General features: G+C 43.4%; 1 protein-coding gene across 8 annotated transcripts in view; it reads right to left on the minus strand.

Annotated features, from left to right (window-relative positions):
* The window catches only part of ebf3b (EBF transcription factor 3b), a 66,139-nt gene extending 45,779 nt beyond the window's left edge, over positions 1–20,360 (minus strand). For all 8 annotated transcript variants that reach the window (XM_049600658.1, XM_049600653.1, XM_049600657.1 and 5 more), the window contains exons 1-6: positions 19,661–20,360; positions 19,217–19,373; positions 18,861–18,924; positions 18,531–18,586; positions 16,666–16,739; positions 14,812–14,880 (exon numbers count right to left, since the gene is read on the minus strand). In XM_049600658.1, the coding sequence (XP_049456615.1) occupies positions 14,812–14,880; positions 16,666–16,739; positions 18,531–18,586; positions 18,861–18,924; positions 19,217–19,373; positions 19,661–19,791 (551 nt within the window). In that variant the 5' untranslated portion in view covers positions 19,792–20,360. The remainder of the gene's footprint in view (positions 1–14,811; positions 14,881–16,665; positions 16,740–18,530; positions 18,587–18,860; positions 18,925–19,216; positions 19,374–19,660) is intronic.
* Positions 20,361–20,737: the final 377 nt, after the last annotated feature.

The following is a 20,737-nucleotide window of genomic DNA, read 5'->3' on the forward strand; positions in this document are numbered from 1 at the left end:
TCACAGAGAGAGGAATAAATAGTTCTTTATTATTTGTGGTTGCCATCATGTCTCTCCTAATAGACAGGCTATACTGAGTTTAAACCACATTATCCTCTGCGAGACCATCGCAATTACTCTTGAGAGCTAGGTCTGATGTGTGGATAAGGCAGGTCGCCCATGTCTTAATGAACACAAACAATGTGAAATGGAGGAAGGAGCAGTGGGGGGAAAGATAATGGCAGGGGAGGGCTTGTTTTAATAGAGACAGCACTAAGTTGTTTGCTATGATCTATGCGAAGTCTGAGAATGCTGAAAACCCCCAATGTTAGTTTGTGGAGATCTTTTTTCATGATCCTATTACCCAATCAATCCACACCCTTCTCTCCGCATTTGGCCGGCGAACAGCAGGCACAAATCCCGTTTAGTGGATCTCCAGTCGTGGACTTGTGTGTCTTGCTGTCACAGTCCCGCCTTGTTGGACACTCGCAGAGGTTAAAGGGCACCAAACTGGATCACCGTGACACCCAGCGCGAGTGTTATCCCCAGCACAAATGGCTCAGTGCTGGGTTAATTGATAAACTGCCGCTCCACTTCATTAGTCAGACAGACCGGGCTTAACGAACGAACACAGAGAGAGTGTCACTCTGAATATGTTAATCATGACTGGCCATTATGGGGCTCTTCCCTCTACCTCCTTGTCTCAATCTCCGGTAAACTACAAAGGCGAGGGACTCACTTCAAACTCTGTGTACGCTTGTATCGAGCAAGGCTATTTATCAGTGACAATAGGAAAAAAAACAGGAGACAGACAGACGCAAGAGTGGTCCTTGGTGTTATTGAATATAAATATATAATAACCATGTAAAAAATGCATCATTTGGCCTTTTCACAAAGGCAGTTGTAATATAGCGCTAGGTGAGCACTGTACTTGACGTACACACTGGAGGTGAGGGTGTCAGGGGAGAGCTCGCTGGAGCGAGAGGAGGTTTTATTGTTGCCCAGCCCTTCCGCTTAAGTGCACATGGCTGGGAGGAAGCCGGGACCTCCAGCTCTGACCTCTGCGCATGTATATTTAATAGGCCATCAGTTGGCCGGGGCAGCGCTCTGATCAGGATTCAGAGAGGGGCTTTGAACACCCCTGTGTATTCCTGAGCGTGCAGCCTCAAGCTGCTCTCCCCAGCTGTGTCAATCCGACAGCACTGTTACAGGCACCCAGACAAGGCGCTGGGCACTCCACTGCTACCGCCTAATGACTACAGGAAAAAAAAAAGCAAAACAAACACAAAAACAATAACATTTGGCGTATGGAGCTCTGCTACCATCTAATGAGTGGTTTTAAAAACTGAAATATTACGCCAGCTGATATAGTGTAGGGTGTGTGGGATGGGTTTGGATTACATCAGCTATACTATACAATGCTGTGTTCCCCTTAATAATAACAAAATGGCAATCTCACGGTGACTGCACTATACACGCCAGTAACGATTGCAGAAACAAGGCGGCAAACAGAGAAGTGCCACTCGTGTGTCTTTTCTTCTAACAAGGTATCACTACACTTTGAATCAAATCGGCTCTGTGTGTGGGTGTGTGTGCATGTGTGTGTGAGCGTATGAATGTCACGGTGCACGCACGAGAGTGTGTGTGTGTGTGTGTGTGTGTGAGGGCAGCTTAACGAGGGTGGTTCATTTGACAGGCAATTAGTTTGCGGAGCTGCTATTGACAGCCCCTGTGCTTGTGTTTGTTCAACAGCTCTGGGTGAGTTCCACGCTCCCTGGGCTACGTGACAAAGCACCTCCGACAGGGAGCTCCTGATCTCCACCGAGGCTCGGAGGCTCGCACTGTGAGGGGGGTGGATATGTGACAGCCTAGCAGAGAGAAGAGAGGAGAGAGAGAGGGGGAGTGATACAAAACCCACAAGGGTCTATTAGGGGGTTGTTGCAAGTTAATGTAGCTACAACACACTTTTTGTGTCGTATTTTGAAAGGCCTGAGCAATGATGTTGTCATTTGTTGTTTGATTGCGGGGATAGCGGGGGGTAATCTTAGGAGACATGCGGGCTCGCACACTACATGCGCACACATAAAAATGCAGAAAGAGAGGAGACAAGGAGGTGGGGGAAAGCTAGAGGGAGATGGAGGAGAGGAAAAATATAACAAGATCCAAACACTCTTTTATCCTCGAAAATCCCATATTCTAATGCAAGGGCCCATCCCTCTTTTAGTTGCAACCATTTCGTTTGTAGAGCCAAGCTCCAATCAATATCATTATTTTCACAGAGGATCGAAGCGCCTTCACCGAGTTAATGGGGGATTGAGGTGGTAAACGTTTACCCTCTCACTGTCAGCAGAGCAGTGGTCCATAGTGGGCCCAGATGACAGCGCTGGCCCCACTGTGGACACACTATGTGGAGATGTCCTGTGGGTAGACAGGCTGCATGGACTGTCAACCGCCTGCCATGCCCTAGATGGCCTAACATATCAGCCACTTGAGTTAGAGCAGCAGCATGGGCTTTGACTTCTGCTAGAGCTAACAGAAACAAACCGGCCAGTGCTGGCAGCAGCATTACTGCTCTGCTTGACATTGTTATTGTTGATACAAGGAAAAACTGGACATTTTTCCCTGTGTTATTTCAACAGAATAATTCAACGTAATGCAGAAGTAATTAAGTGAAATATAAAATAACATGCTGCATTAACATAAAACATTATTTTGGTCAACGCTAGCCGTCCACGGCTATGGATCAGCTGTTCTGTCGGATTTTGGAGAAATGAAGACTAATCTGCAGCTGGCAACGGCAAAGCAAATTCTCTCGTATAGCAGCATATGCTAAATAGCTCTTCAAGCGCGCAGATGCATTGCTGTAAAATACTTCTCCTGTCTGCGTATCTGCATCTCCCAGATGGGTCCCAAGCTGTGCCAAACTGCATCTCATCAACTGCTATGAACTATGGCATCACATGACCGCAGGAGATATGTGGAGTCCTATTCTGTCTTGCCTTGGCACAACATGGTCAAGCGATGCATCATCAGGAAGCCCGCACTTTGTCAAAATGGAGGTAACTGACAGGGGGAGAGAGGGTGGCTTTTCCACTCAACGTGTTGAAAGTTCCGTTTAATAAAACAGGAGAAAAGAACAAGACTTTTGTCCGGTTTCTTTTTTTTTTCACTTTGGAAAAAAGACTAATCAGCAGAGTTCAAGTTGATTTGGGTTTGCACGAGGGTGTGACAGAGCAGTGAGAGATTTCATGGGACGTTGCCCCATGATTCATTGAGTTATTGGTTTCCGCCCTGTTTTAATCGCTGGCGGGCCAGAGCCAAAAAATCTCGGAGGATTCCGGAGAGCTCTTTTCTCCACCATTCAGCAGAATGGAATTTGGTCTGCAAGTGCCTCACGTCATTCGAGGCGTCCTTCACAGTTTCGGGGGCCCTAATTCAAACCACATGGAGGCCAGCGTCCGGTTACGGACCTCTGCAAAAAAAAAAAAAAAAAAAAAAAAGGACACGTTCCCATTGGCTGCCTCAAGATGGGAAATGGGGTGTCTTGATGGAAGAAGATAACAAACACATCTAAGTAGAAGTCACAACATAGCCAAAGCACACACACATTCACATGCATAAATATACATACACATGTACATACACGGAGACATATACAAATATACATGCATATGCACAAATACACACACAGACTGAAACATACACTTATAGGCCTGCAAAAGCTGTTTGCTTGACATGATGGAAGAATGAGCAGCAGGCTCTGTAATATTGCTCCTATTCTTCATTGACAAGCATATATATTTTTTGCTGTTCCCAACTGACTTTGCAGCGCTGAACTCCATTTATGAATTATCTGACATATTTCCTGCTATTTTTTTGACAGGAGTACTCAGAGGAAATTTCAAGGCACCTTTCTCCTGACAAGTAGAAATATCAATATTTGAATAAATTGCAGATTTGGATCTCCTCACATGGATGCTCTCCAGCAAGTGTGTGTGTGTGTGTGTGTGTGTGTGTGTGTGTGTGTGTGTGTGTGTGTGTATTCGGCTGTATGAATGTGTGTTTGTCTGTGTATGTTTTTGCATGTGCATGTGTTTGTGTGTGTGTGAGTGAAGGGAATGGGAAGGGGTTTGTTTCATTCTGTTACCACGGTCTTATCCCCCTGAGCCCGCAGGCAGAAATCTGTATGCAGCATTTCATTAGGAGGGAGCTCGACTGAGTGACATGTGAAGCACACCTCGCCGTCGACCTGATGAAGTTTACTTCTCTCAAACGGCAAAAAGCCACTTTGTAGACTAGCCCTTTTTTCCACAGAGGAAGAGAGGGGGTGATGGCTGAGCACCAATAAAAGAATCATGAATGTTGTTTCACAGAATGACAGGCCTATCTGTACACAAATATTTCTCTTCGAGAGAAATGTAAGCTTCAGAGCTTTTTTTCCCCCGCTTCTCTTTATAAAGTAGATTCGAATTGATAGAACTGACAGTCCTCAAAATATGATCACCTAAATTCTAAGTCTTGTTGAAAACATCTAACAAGACGGAAAGACATACAAACGGAAGAATTGAAACAGATTGTGCTTATCTTACAAAAGCGGTGAGTGTTATGCGAGGAAAGTAGCATCTCACCCAGTGAACTAAATAATTTACAAACAAATACACTGTTGTCCTACAACCTTGATAAATACTCCATGTCTGTATAAGAGGTCAATGTCAAGCATCCATAACACTCAGCGCTGTCGTCTTAAAGCTCCTGGTGTTACGTATGAGAGACTTCTGCCTATCTGTCTCACTCTGTTTAGCTGCAGTAGCTGCCATTCTGTCTGCATGTCTGCTGCTGCCGCTGATAGATCACTCTCCTGCCCACCCCTTCAACCTACCCCCTCCCCTCCGCACCCCACCATCATTTCAGGGAGCCTGAGAAATGGCTTAGCCATGTGAGGTTACTCAGGTACCAAAAAGGCTGTGACCCCGTGACCCCCGCAGTCGACCTCCCTGACCTGAACGTCATACTTTCTCCCTCTCCAACAGAAAACAAAAACAAATCTTATCATGCGCCTCCGCGGCTCAAAGAAAAAAAGAAAGCCCTTATATCAATGTGGTGCTTTGACAATCATCTATCCACATGACCTGTGATTTCTCCGACAGGGTCTGCTTGACACTTACAACAGAGAGGTGACGGCGTGCAGGTTGTCCATCTCTCGCCTCGCCTGCCCTTATCTCCTCTCCTCTCCATCTCTCTCCTCACTCCTCGTTGTGTGCACAACTTAATAAGCAAGCAAGGGGTAGATTCCCATTATGGAAACCCTGGAAAATGGCCCGGACATTTTCCCCCATATCTGGGATCTCCATCTGGAGAAGGCACTCTCGCTCTCACTGCCCCCCTCGTCCAATCTCTGTGTGTGTTCTGGTGAGGCTATGCTGCAGAGATGGCTTTCACTCTCCACTGGCTACAATGAGATTGGCCCACCAGGTTGACTCTATTCGAATCGACAACCCATTTCAATAACGTAACAAAACAGAACAGAGTGGTGATGTTGAATAAAACATTTCTGAGGAGCGCCCAGGGGGCAAGATGGGGGTCTTAAATTATCTAAATTTGTAAGATTTTGGAGCACTTTAGCAGAAACATAGATTCATCTAACACATAACATAATCTGTTACATATTGATTTAATAATAGCATGTAATTTGGTTAGTTTCCCCCATTTGTGTTGTCCTGAATCGCACATCTGTGTCACCGCTCTCACATCAGTTAAGGCTGCTTCATAACTAGAGTATATGGTTAACAGTCTAATAAAGATTACACTGAGGTCAGCGAGTCACTAATCCCCGGCGTTATTAGTAAAAACAAAGCCTACAGCTTTACGCCATGCACCTCATCACATCTGAGTGCCTATGCACGTGCATAAGGTCCGAACATAATATGGTGTGACTTAAACCATACAATGAGAAGAGAAAATAAATATGCTAAGAGCAGCAGGGGTGGACCGGGCCAGGCCTCTGCGGACCTATGTCATCACTCCCTCCGGTCTCGGCTGTGCTCCCCACCCGAGCGAAAGGCTCAATGATTACGGAGGCTCAGCTTCCCTCTAAGAAAGCAAACCGGAGCTGCAGTCCAAACAAGGCCGAGCCAGCAGTGAGGGAGCACTGCTACACCAGGCAGCTCGGGTTTACCGTCGCCTCCGACCTGGCTGGCCCCCGGGCTTGCATTAGTCCCCCAGCCCAGCCTCTCTAGGACAAACAAACAACCACCACTTACACAGTCAGGGACGAGCAGTGAGGCAGGGAGAGCTGGTGCCACCAGCACTGTGTGGAGGGGAACCTGACCCAATTGGATTTGCTTTATCACCCCATATAATGACTCCCAGACTGGCCTGTTCCAGTGGTAGAAAATAAAAATTACAAAAAAAAATCTGCCTGCCATTCTGAGTTTGGCCCAAAATGGGCAGCTCCCCCAAAACAGATGGGGAGGCATCTCAAAAATGTTCTCTGCCTCTGGGGACATGTGGTTTTCCCCATCATTATATAACTGTAAACTCCTGGATGTCAGAGATTGGGGATAATAACTTTCAGATGTTGGCAGCCCGGGCCAATGCTGGGACCTGCTGGATGGGAACGGTTATTTGGCAGAGGGGAGGAAGTCCGAGAGATTAGGACTAAGATGTGACAGGGAGAAAAGTGGATCTGGACTGGAGCTGAGTGGGTAGCCTTAGCCTGTTCCAATGTGTTCGGCATTGTACCGCGGCCCTAATGATGGCCGCGTGGGAGGCAGAGGCCCCCGCGTGTGTGTGTGTGTGTTGCGGGCGGGAAAGACAACGAGACAAATTAATATCAAAACCACAGGAAATCATGTCATCCTGTTAACACGCCGAAATCAAGCTAAAGTGCTCGGGCTTGATCCACCACTTTTAGCATTCCGTTTCAATTTTCAGACAGATTTGATATGACAGTTTTAGCACTCCCCATTGCAGTGCAGATGTGCCACTAATTCAGAAACAGACACACCTCCTTCAATAAATGAGTCCTTATAGAAGTGTCATCCCGTTAAACCATTTTTATTGGTTTGTCTCACATGGTGGGAGAGGATCATTGTTCACTGCGGACGTGGTTGCCGGTCGCCGGTGTGGTCAAGGTTTGGTCACTTTAACTCCTCTAATGAAAATGAAACATCCCCTCACATTTATATATATATATTCCAGCTGGTCACTGCATGGTAAAAAGCACAATCCCGTTTTTCTTCTTTTTAAATATTTTTTCCCCCCTTTGCTTTAAAGTATCGATCGCAGTGCTGAACAAGCAGAGGAGTGTTTTTTATTGTAAATCAATACTGATCGATCGGCTGCCTGGGTGTTGAATATGGATCAATATCACACCAGGCTGTGGAGGAGATCTGATTTCAATTGGCAAGAGAAGCCCGCAGCAGGTTTCCATCAAGCGGTAATTCAAGACATGGGAACATAAGTCAGATGGATTGATATAGACTAGCCAGGACCTTTCTTGCCACTGAACCAGCTCAAGGAAATTTCTGTCATATATCATTAACGCAGTCGGGGCAGGCAGTAAAAAAAAAAGAGGGGGAGCAGAGTACCTCGGTGACCCTAAATGAAGAGCACTGGTCAAACATTGCATAAATACTCCATTATTAGCATGAGTGTTTTGTTTTTTTAAATAAAGAAACTCCGGAATAAAAAACAAGTCCACTGAAGGAACACTAAAATAGCTCAACTCTCTGTGTACACACAGACACACACACACACACACACACCACAGTGTGGTCATGTTCTGTGGGACTTCTGGTACTGATTATGCGGAGGTCAGCTTGAGATTCATACTGTAAGCTGTTATTAATTTACTGAACAAATGTCCTGGAGAAAACTGGTGAATGGTGAAATATTTTCATTACACTTATCATACGGTCGATCATTATTAAACCTGCACATTTGTTTCATTTGAGCGCCGCAACAAAATACATAATATAACGTAACAGTGCACATGTGTGGCCAAAGTGCATTGAGCGATGTGTGTATATGTTAAAAAAAAAAAATAGCGGGTCACCTCGTTCATTCATCACTTGTTTGTGATTCCTGAAGAGAGGGGCACTGTTCCAAATGACAGCATTGTAAAACAATAAAAACAGAGCTATAGTTAGAAATAACTTGTCACTTTTAATAAATGACACTGGTTCAGGGCTCTTTCTCTGGGGCTTCTCCTCCGATACATCCCAGGCACCCCTGGGGCCAACAGAGCAGCCAGCAGACCAGCTCGTTTCCCCGAGGTAACTGATGACCCTATCCCTGAATTCCCCCATCTTTGTCCTGTGACCTCACACCAGCGGGAGCAGGACCATGTCCGATGAAATCTTCAGACTGCTTCCCATCCTAATCTTGCCTGTGTCACACTACAAATTGCTACATTCAGAAAATGGAAATAGATTGAGGTGGAGATGGAGGGAGGGACTGACAGAGGTAGGGAAAAAGGGAAGGGATGGGAAGGGGAGGGGGAGCGGAGGAGTGCGCATCGACAACCAGTCCCCTAAGAAAAATACTTGAGGAAAGAACGACTCGGGAGATCCCGACAAGGAATCACATCTCAGCGAACATATTGATCTGATTTACAAAACCTCCACTCTAATGCGAAACAAATGGCGTGGGCGTGAACTGGTACTTAACCATAAAACCCCAGCATTACTCCGTCTCCGATGAAATACCACATATATCCCTCACCAGGGCCTAATGTGCTGTTTTACGGCCAGATACGACTGAGGTTGACCCAACAGTTTGTTTGACAATTAGGGGAAACCTAATAAGGATTGAATGGGAGTGAGAACATGCCAAGAGAAAGAAAGGAGACCCTTTTTCAAAAAGAAAAAATGGCTAAAAAAAAAACAAAACACTGGTCTGAGTGACCTAAATGTGATTCACCGAATCAGAAGCCGTTTGACAAAGCTCTTGCGTCATTAATGCTTTAAGAAACCAAACAACATCTTCAAAACAGCTACAAAGTTTAATTATAAAGGAGGGCTGCTAAATATTTGAGAAAGAGTGGCATGTTTTATTTACTTCAGATTTAATTTCAATAATGTAAGATTTTTTCACCATGGTGGCTTATTGCGGCAGTGTGTCAAGGAGAAGTGAATAAATCTTAATAGGTTGTTTTCTTTCATAATATCAAAATAAATCATTTCCATTACTCCACAGTCGGAGTTAAATCACATTAACGCAGCGCTAAACCAAGTCAGTGAACGCAACTGAAGATAGTAAACTTTAACAACATAAAAAAAATCTTTGATAACCTTTTCTTCTTTCTCTTCAGTGTGTGTCTGTGTGTGAGACTGTGTGTGTGTGTGTGTGTATACAGCGTCCAGTGTTGCTCTTGGCCCAGCATTCATCCCATCACCCCAGCTCTGGCCTTGTTTCTGTCAGCAGTGAACCAGGGGAGTAAAGAGTGGGGGAAGAGGAGAGCAAGAGAAGGAGAAGAGGAGAAGGAAAGAGGGAAAGAGAAGGGGGTGGTGAAGGGGGGAGGGGTTGTCTCCATGGACAGATGGACTGCTCTTTCTCAACACATGTGGAACCATGTTTCGTCTTTCACTGCCGTCAAGCTGGAGCCGAATCCGTCGCTCTGTTGGCCCGCGCCACTCTTTCGTACTGCACACCTCTCTCTTTAGCACAGCACAGCACACACACACACATACACACACGAGAGCAAAAACACACACATGCATGCACGGGGACACACACACACAAAACACACGCACACACCGCACAAACATCTCAGTCTTTCTCTGCACACATGTTAAAGTCATCACCCCTGCTCAGCGCTAGTAAAACACAACACCCCCGGCTTCTCTGCTGTTGTCAAGTCTTGCCATTAGCTGATGCCACTGGGGAATCCTACCCTAGTGAGGTGGGTCTCCCTCGGGAGCGTCAGGCACCACGTTACGTTCAGCCGCCACTCATGTGAACCCAAACATGTGAGCATAATTTGGAAAATATCATTTATACTGTGCGTCTTTGTACGTGTCTTGACATTTACAAACTGCGATAAAACCGACATGAGGGAGGAGGGAATAGAAAACAGGGCGAGAATAATTTGAGGTAATGTTTTGCTTAGTGAACAGTATTACCCAATCCTGGATGTTGGAGCTCTGGGAAGGAGGTTCTGGCTCTGGGGCTGCAGAGAGGGTCTGGGTTTCATTTTTCGGCAAGTGCAAGCCAAAGGAAAGCTGCCAAGTACAGCTTTCGCTCTCAACACTTCCTGCTCTTCCTACTCTGGCTCGGGAGGAGACAGGCTTCACTCAAACATCACGTCGACTCAGGCAGGGGTGGCCAGTTTATTCTCCAATTTCTCAATGGGCGTCAAAAAACTCACATCTGTCACATGAATTACACCGCGCGCGGCCATAAATAAAACGCTGAGATGGATATATTGTTAAATGAAAAGGTGTGTGCAGGTGTTTGCATGCGTGTGTAAACATAGAAAGAGAGCGTTTCCTACACAAGTTAACAGCTTTAAATGACTCACTGTGAAGCCTAAAAAAACATTGCAGTGCAGGTCCCACGGCTCAACGGTATAATGCAAAAAATCCAGAAGGAACACCTGCAGCAATCAACTCTCTATCACAACAACAGTGACCCCATCCACTGCATCATTTTCATTATGGATGGTGGGAGCACAATGCTAGATTAACACCACGTACTGAGTGCCATCTTAATTGCCCCTCTACAGATGCAGTGAAAACATGTCATTTAGGTACTTCACGAACAGACTTCTCTTCGCAGGTTATCAAGACAGCCGCTCAGTGAAAACACACCCTCTTTTCCAATGCTGATGTGCAATTAAAATGGTTTTAGAAATCCTCTTTGACAGTCCAGGGCTTAGCCAAAAATGTAAATGACATTAAAGGAGACAATGAATTTAATTTTGTTTAATGTCCCCTTTCGCTGATTCTCATTTACATCACATTTCCACATAAAGGGCTGACCTTATAAATACTGGCATTTGTTCAGCTTTTGGAGGTAATCACGGTTTTGCAAAAACCAGATGGGAGCACACAAATTTTCCGATTTGTTTCTTAGAAGGCCGAGGGAACCACATGTGAGGCGTTCTAAGGCTGCGGTCTTTTGTTTCTGGTAAACAACTTGACAACAAGTCAAGTGCACTCTGGGAAATGACCTCGTAGGTGTTCCACAAATGAACGATAACGCAAAGTCATTTAGAAAATACAGGCTCGCTAATGAGGGACATAACGGAAAGCTAAGCAAAATTTACATTAGGCCAAAATTTAATCGCATTAACACACGAACAGGTGCGGTGAGGCCTTTATAAATGAGCTAAATGAATAAAAGCCTCCCACAGCACAACCATGTGTGCTGACCAAAAAAAAAAAAAAAAGAGACAAGGGGAAAAAATAAGGGAAAAACAAGTCAATGTCATGAATTATTCAGTGGCTGGGCTGCACTCCAAAGGTCAGTGCTCTTTGACCTTTGTGACAGGAAGTGAAAGGGAGTGCCGTAGCCGCTGGAATAAATGGAGCTGACATGTTTAGCTCTGGTCTAGAATCCGTTTGTGAATGGCAGCGTAAATTGACACAAGATGTTAAACTGTATGAACATACATTAAATTCAGAATTCATACATGGGTAGAAAACACACTGATAACACATTCTCTCTCTCTCTCTCTCTGTCTTGATTCTCACTTGCATAAATTGCTCCAGCCTCTCTGAGCAAAATGTGACCTTTGAACCCTGACACGCAGAATGAGTCATTTTCTCTCCTCTTTCAACAACATGTGCTGTCTTATTACAAAATCCATGTGTAAGCCTGAACAATGTATCTAATCTTTCACACAAGAGAAGACAAAGTCAATATGCAAGAGAGTGAAGACAGATACCAGACCAGGAGAGTCATCGCAAATTGAGTTATGTTTGGCTATACACTACATGCACTGTAAATGGGAAAGCCATCTAATCAGATATTGGGTACCTCATCACTATAATTCTAAAGACTCAAATTACTGACTGAATAAACCTACACCCCCACTTACTTTAAGGCACCATTAACTTATAAATGTGACATCTGTAGCACTGCAGGATTTATAAAGGGGAGAGATGATTACACCGAACTGCAAAGTGATGCGGTCACAGCAAAAGTGCTGCAATTAGTTACTAGATAAATTTAGTGTTTCTTTTATTTAACATAAGCACCTACTGACTTTGATTTTTTTTTTTTCTTGAAAAAGTATGCGCACGCCATTGAAACACAATAGACTTTTTTTTGTGGAGCAAAATATGCACTGACTTTGTTAAAATTTGACTCATAACACATATAAACCCACCCAAATGCAACAAAAATAGGGCCTTTCTTCATCCAAAAAGGCGTATGAATAATGCAAGGGCATCAAATGTAAGTGCTGAAATATTTAAAGACCAAGCAGTGCTGAAACTTTGTGACAGCTGTTGGGCCTATATCTAACCAACTTCTTTTTTTTTTTTTAAAGAGAATCCTTCCTCTTCAAAAATCTGAGTGAAAATCTGTATCAAAACTCTGAGAGAAAATAGGGTAAACAGATGTCTGGCTTGACCGCAGGAAAATAGGACACATTTGGAATGATAAGTTTCCCAAACTCCGTTGGATATGCCAGATCCATGGGAACGCCAGTTAATGTCTTGCTAGATGCCAGCTAGCTGTGTGCGCTTTCCCCTCTTACCATCTGGGAAAATGTTACAGCGAATGAACGCCATCAATGATTCACTCCAAATCTGTTTCTTAAGGTTCGGCCATGCTACTGTTTCTCTAGGAAATGTGGCAGTGCTAGCTGGTTTTCATACTGTAATTGTAGACAGATGAGACATGCCTGATTCAACAATCAAACCTCTCCTCTAGGTTTATGTCACTCAACTATGTTCTACTCAATTGGAAATAATCAGTTTCTGCCAGCAGCGACCGCAGCACAGGTGCCTGTAATGATGTGCATGAGAAAATGACAGATGTAACAGCAATGGCTGTAAAACATGGAAGCTTTAACTAAAAGCTTACCCATATGCACAGCGGGAATAGTCAAGTAATTGCGGTAAATAGTCTTGCGTAGCGAGCCTACAGTGTGCTCTGGCCATGTCCGTAACTCTTGCTAAACCCTGCAACCTTTCACAGGCACCCCTCTCTGCAAGCCTCCTTCAGTCACTGGGAACCTGTGTGGGTCTGTTAGGGTGAGCTGACGGGCTCATAGTTACGACATGGAGACAATGGGAGGGTCTAATGAGGAACATATGCTTTTGTGTTTCAACAGAGCCGCTCATTGTGCAAGGAAAGGGATACTCTACTCCTATTCAGGCTCGTCACAATGAAAATCCGAGCCCTCCCTGAGCCAGTTGAGCTTACAATATCCATCCGCTTCTTTTTTCCCCTGTTCTTTTTTTTCCCACCCCTCTTTCTTGACTTTAATTCTCCATGCATTCATTTTGCTTATTGTACTTATGTTACATGTTTTGTCCCGCAGATTGAAGAACAATGGTGTGCGAAACTCTAAGCAGTAAAAGGCAGCAGAGCGACACAAAGCAAACATGAAAGCGGCGGAAATTAAGCAAAGTAGACGTCTCAAGTTATATGTTAATGTTCGTGCTATCCTTCACTAGCAGATGCACATGACTAATAAATTAAGCAATCCCTCTGGTATCAGATAGAGAAAAAAAAGAGCTGTATCCTGACATTGTCCTAAACACCTCAGTACTTTTTTTGTATACACTTTCACTGTCAAGCATAAAAGCATAAACAACATGTGTATGAGTATGTGTGGGTGTCGTGTTTGTGTCCCCGCGCGCGTGTGTGTGTGTGTGCATCTACGTGTGTCTGTGTGAGTTTGAGTTCAGACAGCAGTAGCTCTGGTAATCCATCCAGGCTCCCAGGGCAGCCAGCTCCTACTTCCTGATGCATGAGAAGCCGCTGGAGTGGAGTGGCAGCAACAACTGCTCAGCCCTATTTGATTACTAATAAGAGAGTTGTCCCCTCTGTCAGATACCAGGCATTCTCCACTAAGCAAACAGTGATTCCGGCTAGTCAAACATTAGCATTGCTGTCTCTCCCTACTACGTGGTGAGAGTTACATTGAGATCGACGATCAAACTACACCCCCTACCTCACCCCTATATCCACCACATACACACACACGCACGCTAAACTACCTACACAAATTCACACTGACCAGGACACACAGTTTCGCAGTGTGAGAAAAAATGTCAATGCCTGTGAGGAGACCATTTATTCTCCCTCTTTAGAAGGTGATGAAGGTAATATAAATGTGGCAGATGTAACTTCCCTGAAGGTGCAGAACAAAACAGCAGACATAAAATGTTTATCCCTTCTAAAACGAAACTTTAATGGCATCTAGCTCACAGCGAACTTGAGAGAAGGAAACAGTCAATGAAAAACAACTATTGACAGTGTAAGCATCACTGTCGTAAACAAAGAAGGGAAGCCAGCCAAATAAATGTGAAGTTGCCTAAGCTAATTAGGTGTATTCCCAGCATGATCCTCTAGTGATTGAACCACCTGTGATTGAACAAACCCTATCCAGGTGGTGACCGCCCCTCGGTGCACAGGTACCTGGGAAAGACGCCCCTCAGCCACTCACACAGAATCACCCACAGTTCCCACACTGTGAGGCTATAAGATGCAAGTCAGCCCAACTGGGCCGTCTGGCACACCGGGAGGGAACTCATTTGTTCACTAGCTCATCCATGTGCCTGCTCATCCACTCAGTCACTCATCCATTTAGTCAAGACGCTCACTCATTCACTTTCTCATTCACAAACACAGAGGAAGCTGCACACGGCCTACCTGTCAATGATCACAGGGTCTGATGGAGTCTCGTTCCTGTTTCCACAGCTTTTCTTGTCACAGCATCGGCTATAGGAACACAGACAGAGTGTCTCAGAACAAGCAACACTTTGCTAAATAAATAAAAATAAATAAATAATGCACACAAACCCACATACATTTATTAAGTGCCTTGGAGTGGTTTTGATATCGGGGAGAAAAAAAAAAACTGCCATGAGATTTCCTTCACTCAATCTATCCGTTCCATTGATGCTGATGGCTGATAAAAATGGTGAAAACAACATGTTGTGTTGTTTGGCTTAGTGTTGGAGGGGAGGGGAGTGGGGATTGGGCCAGGAGGCAGGGGAGTCACTTTTCACAGCTTCAGCTTTTGTTTACCTCTAATTGCCAAGCTGCTATTTCTGAGGGAGATGCAAGGTGCCACCCTCAACCAATATTTCTGCAGGGCATTTATCAATTATGGCCTCAAAAGCACTAATCTATCTTCCACCACATGTTTCAGCCATCTCCTCCCTAAGCCTATAGCTAGCTGCCTCTCACTTCTTTGATTGGGACTTGAATCAAAAACTGCAAAAATAAACAAATACATCATCCTCGCTTCCATTTGAAATGAAAACATATAAACATATGTGAATAAGATTGATTTATGCCATATGGTGCGGAAAGAAAAACAAAGATTTTGTGCAAAGCTACTGTCAGTCAACCACACATTATTTAAATATGTCTGATTTACATGACTTTCTAGCAGCAGTAATAAAGATGTGTTTTATAGCTAAGGCGCTGCGGTGTATTAGAGCAAAAATATAATTCAAAAACTATACGTATCACACGCCTGGAAATTAAGACATAATAAGATATTAAAAGATTATTCTTATTACAACTGCTCTTATTATGTTTATCTCCTTATGTGATAATAGGCAGCACTTAAAGTAGTTCTTTATTCAGCAGCAAAATGCACTTCCTCTTGACACAAAAAAAAATATTACCTCTAGAGCACGAGCATATTCAACGTGTCACAAATAAGTGATGGATGCATGTATAAATTGAGCGTGAGTGATGAGTTTATGCATGGAAAAAGACAAATCATTCTCAGCTCTCATGCTGCACTTGCTCTCAACCAGTAACTTGAACAATGCACCGGTGCAACAAAGGAGAGGTTAACCGACAGTATCCGAATTCAATGTTCACAAAGCTCATGCTGAGCTCAACAATAACAACAAAAGGCGTTTTTCCTTTTAGTATCAATGACACCGCTGAATAGCAGCGCAATATGAGAGGTTGAGATTTATGTGGTTAAATGACGCTAAAAGGCTCACTGATCATTGTTGACAGGTGGGATCAACCGAGAACTGACTCTGTGCTAAAAAGAGGTGGGGGGGTGGGGGGGTGGGGAGCAAGGAAAAAAAAACTGATACATGGCATGCAACGCCTATGCATAACTTAACAGAAAACACATTGTCTCTGGCAAGCTTTAAATGATGACATGCGATTCTTAGCATATAAAAATAAATAAAGTAAAAATTAAAAAACATAACTTATGTACCGTGTCACTGGCTGTTTATTATACATTCAATTTGCCTTCACTGGAAAAGACAAGTCGGTTCATTCTCACTGTCATATTCGTATTCATATCAAAGTTGAATCACATCATATCAAAGTTGGAAATGACAGCAGCTCTCTCCCTCTCTGTCTACTCTCTGTCTCTCTCTGTCTCTGTGGCTGCTGAAGGACCACAGGACAGCCTGGATTGCTGCATCACATCATGAGTGTCAAAACTTATTGAAGGGGAGGGAATTACTTTTTGCCTGGATCTGCAAAATGGACAGAGCGAGAGAAAAAAAAAATAATGCTTACCTGCACATAATTTCATGGGTAAGAAGAACTCTGCACATTTCTGGATTCTTGTCTTGGCCCTCATAAACTATGGCCTTTGAAAGGAAATGAGATGGAAATAAAGTGAAAACACAGTCATCTCTTAAACACATATTAATTCACATAAATTCACCAAAAAATTGGGCTGGTGTTTTTGCACTTAATAAAATAAATCAGAGCATGAACACACATGATCATGTGTGTAGGAAATTACAGTAATCACAGCACTATAAATTACATTTAATTTATATACACATCAACCTCAATAAACAATTACAAAAATAATGATAATAAGAGCAACAGCAATATTTCTTGGGGCAGCAACAATAAAAAATCTCATTGTAAAATGAATGATTATGATGATAATAATAATAAATTGTATTTTTTTTATTAATCTAGATAATATCCTGTGGCTCAGAGAGACAGACAGCGAAGGAGAGAGAGACAGAGAGATTTTCATAAGGAGAGATCCAATAGAAGTGTCATCAATATGCTTATAATCTGGGGATATTTGGGGGAAAGTGTTAATGGGCAATCTGTTGTTTATTTTGAGCCGCTAACAATGATCTTTCTGTGGATAAAAAGCGGTGTCTGGCGGTACGGTTGAGTAATTTTTGAGCATTGGCTGAAACAGATGGCGTGGAGCTATCAGTTCTGCCGCTCTTCTCTCCCTCCCTCGATCCCTCCCTCCTTCTTCCATTTCTAAGGATAGACACTTCACTCCCTCGTATACTGAACCGGCACCAAGTGCAAAACGCAGGCAAAGCACCACATTATTGACAAAATACTGCTTTTAATAAAAATATAAAAATACAAATAAATAAACAACGTGGCTTTTCTGTCATGTTTTGATGACATTGTTAATTTTTTTTTTTTTTTTTTTTTTTGGCACGCGTAAATCCAATATGAGAGAGTGACTTTGAAAAAGTGACATATCTGAACCAGGTCGCATCACTCTCTGCTTTTAAAAGCTGTCCTACTTGACCTGATGTTTTTTTTCCTCCTTCTTCTTTTCTTCTTTTTTTGTGCTGGGAACCGGGCGATTATCTATATTGGTTTGATTTATGTCGCAGTTTGCAGCTGTAGAAACAGAAATCCATAAATTGCTTGTTCTGCGTCATTGACTCGGATCATTCGCACAGGAATGTTGTCTGTGACCAGTGGCCCAGGGTTTCACGGCTCTATTCAAGGAAGGCTCCGGCTAAACCCTCGATTTAATACCAAAACACGAGGTGGAGAGCTGAAATAAGTGCGTCTGATTTTATTCCCCGAATTATAATTAACTTTGCAAATCTTTGCGTTGGTTTCAGACGCGCGTAAAGACTTAATAATGACGTTTTACGCGCAGGGCTCTGGGTTGAAAAGTCACTCAAATGTTTGTTAAGTGAAATGCACATCAGAGAAAAAATATATTAATATTTATATCTATAAATATAATACTTAATGCAAATTTTTAAAATGTGTTTAGAGCGTCACCTCTGACACTTTGCAGGAAAAGTCAAATCTGATCATATGGAGCAGACGTGGTGTTTAAATTTTAATGTGAGCCTACACAGGAGCCCAAAATTGACTTTGGAGTGTTGCAATATGATATGGCCAAACGTAAACAGTCAAAATGGAAGCTGTCTCGTCTTGTTACATCGGTAATTTGATTTTGTGCCACAACTTGCATTTTGCAAGCAGCACGTTTTTATTTTATTTTTTTTTAAACCGTGTGTTGCATGCATCAGGGGTGACGATCTGCACGGCGTGTTATAGGGTTTTGCACAAGTAAGCCATGGATGTGAGCAGTTGTTTTTTTTTTTTTTGCAACTGTGTGCGTAGAAACAAGTGTAACAGCAGCTTACCTGCTTCGTCATGGAATCGATTAACCGTATGTAAAGATCCTGTTCTGTTCTGACGCCTGGGGAGAAGAGGAAGAAGAGCAGTTGTGAGTTTTGAGGAATTGTGGGAAATATATTTTAAGAGAGAAAGAGGGGGGAAAAAGTTCGTGAACATGTGATTAAAAATATAAAGTTCACACATTGTGACATTTATAAAATTATCACACTGCTTTTATTGTTATTATTTATAATATTATCAGTATTTTTATTGATGGTGTTGTGCAGACAAACTGCTCACACAAAATGTTTGTGTGTGCACGTGTCTGCAAAAATATTAAAGACACTTGAACTCACCATTGCTGTACAATAACTGTAGTTTGTAATGTATCCCATTGTTAGTTTTTTCACTGGTTGGTTCCTGCAGGAGACAACAGTTTGTGAAAATCAACACCAGCACAACAACTGCTCATCACCACCACATGTCTGTGTGTTGACAAAAAATATTTACGTGCAAAAAGCAGAGGAAAACTGGTGACTCTCTGTCATCAACGAATTGAGTTTTATTAAAAAAAAAAAAAAAAAAAAATCAATATTACACGTGACTTCCCCTTTTACTAACCCATTGCCATTTCAGTGAACATAATTTCGATACATGTGCTGATTATGTACAGGGGGGTGCACGTATATTTTTCTAAAAATACACCGCTTACTTTTTCTTTCTCCACAAAGTCCACAAAAGCTGTCCTTTCGATCTCCACGGGCTGACCCTGTCTGTCATACAGCGCCAGGACGAAATGGAAAAAATTGGATTTTCTGAGGTTGGAAGGGGGCTGCTTTTCATAATGTGCCCGTGCCAAGCCGACACCGCTGCGGGGAGAAAACAAGAGACCATCTCGGTTAAGCACCGGACACCGGGGATACTAGATGATGGAGAAGCTGATGGAAACATTGGAGATGCAGAAGCACGCTTGAGTACGGGGAGATTTCTTGATTTGTCACAATAATGGGTAATCTGATGTAATGAAAGAAGGGAAAGCCGAAGGGGGGGCATTTATTGGGAGACCGTAATTGATACAGAGTATTCAGGGGATTGAGGGGTCGATATGATGAGGAGGGAATGCGTGAGAAAAATCAGATGCTTTTGGCATGCGTACCTTTGGGCGGCTGTGTTTGCATCCACCACCCCAGCTGTGTGCATCCAGGAGCGGACCGAGTTCAGTCCACCGAGCGGTTCCTCCTTCATCGTCGTCCCACCCCGCGGTATAGTTTCCTGAATTCCAAACATTTAGGACAATTTGCGTGAAAAAAGAGCCTCCTGCGAAATTAGGGAAATAAACGTCCAAGCGTGTTATCCTTTAGGGTTGGTTTTTTCACGGGATAAGTAGCGAGAGCCGATTCAGACTTGCGAGGGAAAACCCGGTCCACAGGTCTTGCCTCCCTCTTCAGTCCGTCCGATGTGAACAATTCTCAAAGTGCTGTACTTAGTTAGAGCGGTATCCACAGACTGGAAAAGTGAATTGTTCAATAGACAAGATTTTTTTTGTGTTGCTATTGTTCCTCTTTGTTTTTCTCTCTCTTTTTTTGTGCTATTCACAGAAAAATCGATGGCAGTTGTTTGTGTTTGTGGGTGATGCTGCTCTCAAAGTGCCCACATCCCTGAAGCACCGCATCCAAAACCTTCAGGACTTCTTGTTGAATAAAAAACCCACTCCTGAAAAAGGTGCTGCTGCTTCTCCACAAGACAAACACAGGCAAAGGCTGATCACCAGTGGAGGTGTTCCTAGTACACAGGAGAGGTGGATAAGGGGCCCTTTCGCGTCGTGCAGGATGGATGGGAACATGCAAAACTAAGCCCTCTTTCCCCGAGGACTGAAATCTTTCCCGGGAGCCAAAACTCTAAACCCACGGGAGAGGCGCTGTCAGAATATGACGCTGAAGGGGCGTGGTTTTGCCCAAATATGGAGCTCTGACGGTTCCTGTCAAGCAGTGGCGCTCCTCTGTACGGGTACAGCCCTATAGTGCAGCAGGCTGAGAACACTCATTCGCTCCACTTTTCCTCTTGCTTAGGCCCTATATGTGGTGAGTTTGATTTTTTTAATGATATGGAAAATTCAACCGGGTGTAACCATCACACATAATGAGGAAAAAAAAAAAAACAATAACTCGAGATTCATTGCTTATATTATTTTTTTTTTAGCTGACCTAATAATTGCAATTTGCGTGGTTACTTT

This window comes from Epinephelus fuscoguttatus, linkage group LG16 (assembly GCF_011397635.1).
Source record: "Epinephelus fuscoguttatus linkage group LG16, E.fuscoguttatus.final_Chr_v1".
Classification (NCBI taxonomy): Eukaryota; Metazoa; Chordata; class Actinopteri; order Perciformes; family Serranidae; genus Epinephelus; species Epinephelus fuscoguttatus.